Below are 3,885 nucleotides of genomic sequence, written 5' to 3' on the forward strand. Positions count from 1 at the left end.
CTCACACAGTCTTCCCAGCATCTCTTCCACTGTTCAAAACACTCTGCAAAACCCTTTGTTGGAATCACCATTGGCTGCCCTATTATATTTTCCTGAATCTCAGTGACATTGTGAAATCTTTTCCCTTTCGAAGGTGATTTTAGTTTTGGGAAAAGCCAGAAGTTGCAGGGTGCCACATCTGGGCTGTACGGGGCCTCAGTCACCTGAGTGATTTGATTTCGCCAAAGAGCTCTGCACAGGATGTGATACATGAGCAGGTGCATTGTCGTGATGAAACAGCCAATCACCAGTTGTCCATAGCTGTGGCCACTTTCATTGTATTGCATCTCTTAACTGATGAAGAACATTGAGGTAGTACCCCTTATTAATTGTTTGACTTGGAAGGCCATACTCACGATGGACAAAACATTCCCAATGAAAAAATACAGTTGATGTAGTCTTGATCTTGCTAGAACTTTGCTGCGCCTTCCTTCAGCAGTGGAGAACCAGGTGACTTCATTTGACAACAGGGCCTTCACTTCCAGAGCATAGCTGTAGACCCATGATTCATCTCGTTACGAACTTCTTGAGGAAATCTTGTTCACTTGCAGTTCGAATCAAATCTTTAGCAACTACAGCATGATGTTGCTTCTGCTCTGGTAGCAGAAGCTGTGGAACAAATTCTCCCATGACCTCTCTTATGCCAAAATCTTGCGTTGAAATCTTGGACAATTTTTGGATCTCCAGGTCTGTTTCTAGTTCTCGCAGTCAGTCACCAGTCTTTGTTGATTGCAGCCCACACATGTTCAACATTCTCAGGTGCTCTGCTTGTTGCAAGCTTTCCAAAACATGGATCACTTTCAACATATTCTCCACCATCTTTGAAGTGTTTGTGCCACTTTTATTTGTGCTGTACTCATTGCATCATCCCTGAATGCCTTGTGAATCATCTGAATAGTTTCTGCAAAGGAATGTTCAAGCTTAATGCAAAATTTGATGTAGATCAGTTGCTCTACTCATTCAGTCATTTTTGAATGCCATGGCCACACAGTACACATGCTCACTCAACAGCATCTACCGCCCCCACTGACTAGAACAGTAGACGTCATTGCTCACACACGCACATTCCAGTCCACTCTTCTTGGCTGCCACATTACATTGATGTTGCACAAACCCCTCGTTATAGTAACATTGGCTGGACTTTTTCCATACCAACCTAGTATATATAAGTATTTGGCTTTGAACACCACTGTTTAATAGAACTTTCTTAAGTGATGTAAATGTCCTATATTTGTTCTGTACAATATAATGGTCATTATGCCAAATAGCTTTTAAGCATTTAAAATGTGGCTAGTGTCCCTAAGGAGCTGAATATTTAATTTAAATTAAGTAGTCATGTAGTTAGAAGCTAGCATATTGGAACAGCACAGACTTGGAATTTAGAGTCAGAGTGCAAATGAGGGACAAAACTTGAGAAGTCAAATCAGAGTAGTCCAGTGATTTTCAACCTTTTTCATTGTATGGCACACATAAATTACTAAAATTCTGCAGAATACTCAAAATGTATTTTTTGCTAATATGACCAAAAAAAAGTGTACTTTTGATTCATTCACACCAGATTGCTATTGTGTTGGCTGCTGTCATTTATTTTTATTTGACAACCTGAGGGAAAAGAAGTCTGTGTCAGTGACTAGTTAGGTAGAGCATGTTTTAAGAATTCTTGTGGTTGAAAACAGGTTGAATTAGTCTAATGGAAATTAGAGTTGGTTTTATGTTTACCTTGGAGTAAGATTTATCTGAAAGAATCCCTAATTTGACCATAACACATATCAATTTTCTTATATACATTAAACCTATTGTGAAATTTAACCTATCCAACTTCTAAGCAGTCGGTACCTTAAATTCATTTACTGTAAACTTGCATAGTTCTTATACCAATCATATTTCCCCAGAATCAAATGTGTGCATGTGGATGGGTGAGATGGAAAACTCTTGCTTCCAGAATTTCAGTATTTGTTAAACAAAACCAATGACCATTCTAATTATACTTTGCAGTCTTTTGAGCCATACTGTCTCATCTTTCCACATTATGTTTTCAGGCAATCCACAAAACAGTTCTCTGTGGCAAAAACATGTGCAAATGCTAACTCCCAGAACGTGTGAATATTACCTTGTATGTCAAACAATGATTAAATCAAGGATCTCAAAGGATTTATTGTGGATTATCTGGGTGTTCCCTAGATGTAATCACGTGTCCTTATATAAGAGAAAGGCAGAGATTTCAGACACTCAGAGGAGAAGGCAATTGATGTGAAAAGTGTGGAGCGATGCCATCATACATTAAGGGATGTCAGGCAGGAAACAGATTCTCCCCTAGGGCCTCCAAAGGGAGCACAACCTTGCTGACACCTTGACTGAAACTTATTTTGGACTTCAGAACTTTGAGAGAATAAATTTCTGTTGTTTCAAGCCATTATTTGTGTTAACTTATCAGTGCAGCCACAGGGAACTAATATAAGTGGTTGGAAATAGTTTTCAGTAAAGACTAATTAATGCTCTACAATACTGACAGTTTACAGACCAACCCCTTTTTGTTTTACAGAACTACAAAAGTAGGGCAGATCATTCTCTAAGACTGGATTCTCTTGCAAAATGCATGGTTTTACATTTTGCCTATATAATTTGTTCATAATATAATCTGGTAGGAAAATACTGAAGTTGTCATCTGGTTCTTGCAATAATATATTCCACAGATAATTTCCAAAGCTGGATAAATGTTACATTTATTTTAAAAATCTCAAGATGACTCCATTGGACATTTTATCTGTTAATTCTAAGTTCAATGTTAGCTTAATTTTGTCTAGTTTAATATTCAATGCATATCCTACTATCAATACAATGTCAGGTGCACAAAGGCAGGAACTTCAATGTAGTTTTGCTGTGTCCCCCAAAACTACAATAGTGCCTGGCATAGTTAATATTTGTTGAATCAATATGTGATTTCTCTATTAATTCCTTTTGCTGTTACTTTCAAACATTAAAATATTTTTTGGGGGAAGAATTAATGTAGAACATCAATACATAAAAGATCTACTCTACTAAATATTAGTGAGGTGTGTGAAATCCTGCTTACCTGTTTGTAACTTATTACACATTAACATCGTAGCATATTCTACAATGTTGTAATATTCATGGGGAAATAAAAAACCCTCCTACATTTAGAATTCAGAAAACAATGTCCTTTTGGGAAAACACAATTTATACCTAGGGTGAATTCACATTTTCGGTTTTGGGGCTTCTGCTCATGAAATGGACACTAGCATGCCAGAGTCACAGAATCAACATTACCAATTTCTTTAAGAATAAAACAAAGGCTAGTAAGAAGTTATATTAGAAATCTGTTTCCTGGGTTACCCACTAAACAGGGGGATACAAACAGCAGCAGCTTTGAAATCTGCCTGATGAGTTCAAATCCTGGACTGTCAATTACTGTATAATTAAGTCAATCTCACATACATTAGGTTGATAATCCTAGATTCTACTTAAAAGGGTTGTTGTGAGGATCAAATGAGATAATTACTATGTATAGATGTTACATTGTGAATACACAGTAAGAAGTAGTTATTAACTAGACTAGACATCAAAGTTCCCTTGATGACCTCTTCCTTTCTCTAATATCTTAGTGTTTAAATTGCTCTTGTACATTAAGTCCTTCACTTTGGGCTAATACAACATTGGTATGGGGTGCCCAACCTGCGGCCTGCATGCTGCCGAATGCAGCCCAACACAAAATTGCAAACTTACTTAAAACATTGAGACTTTTGTTTTTGTTAGTGTTTTGTGTATTTAATGTGTGGCTCAAGCCAACTTTTCTTCCAGTGTGGCTCAGAGATGCCAAAAGGTTGG

The 3,885-nt window shown here is 37.3% G+C and overlaps 1 protein-coding gene across 2 annotated transcripts in view; it reads right to left on the reverse strand.

The window, feature by feature from the left end:
• Window positions 1-670: 670 nt before the first annotated feature.
• Window positions 671-3,885, reverse strand: part of EPC1 (enhancer of polycomb homolog 1) — a 78,035-nt gene continuing 74,820 nt past the window's right edge. For both annotated transcript variants that reach the window (XM_054582285.1, XM_054582283.1), the window contains one exon: window positions 671-940. In XM_054582285.1, the coding sequence (XP_054438260.1) occupies window positions 926-940 (15 nt within the window). In that variant the 3' untranslated portion in view covers window positions 671-925. The remainder of the gene's footprint in view (window positions 941-3,885) is intronic.

This window comes from Pteronotus mesoamericanus, unplaced genomic scaffold, assembly GCF_021234165.1.
Source record: "Pteronotus mesoamericanus isolate MK-2021 breed Mesoamerican mustached bat unplaced genomic scaffold, CSHL_Meso_final contig_69, whole genome shotgun sequence".
Lineage (NCBI taxonomy): Eukaryota > Metazoa > Chordata > Mammalia > Chiroptera > Mormoopidae > Pteronotus > Pteronotus mesoamericanus.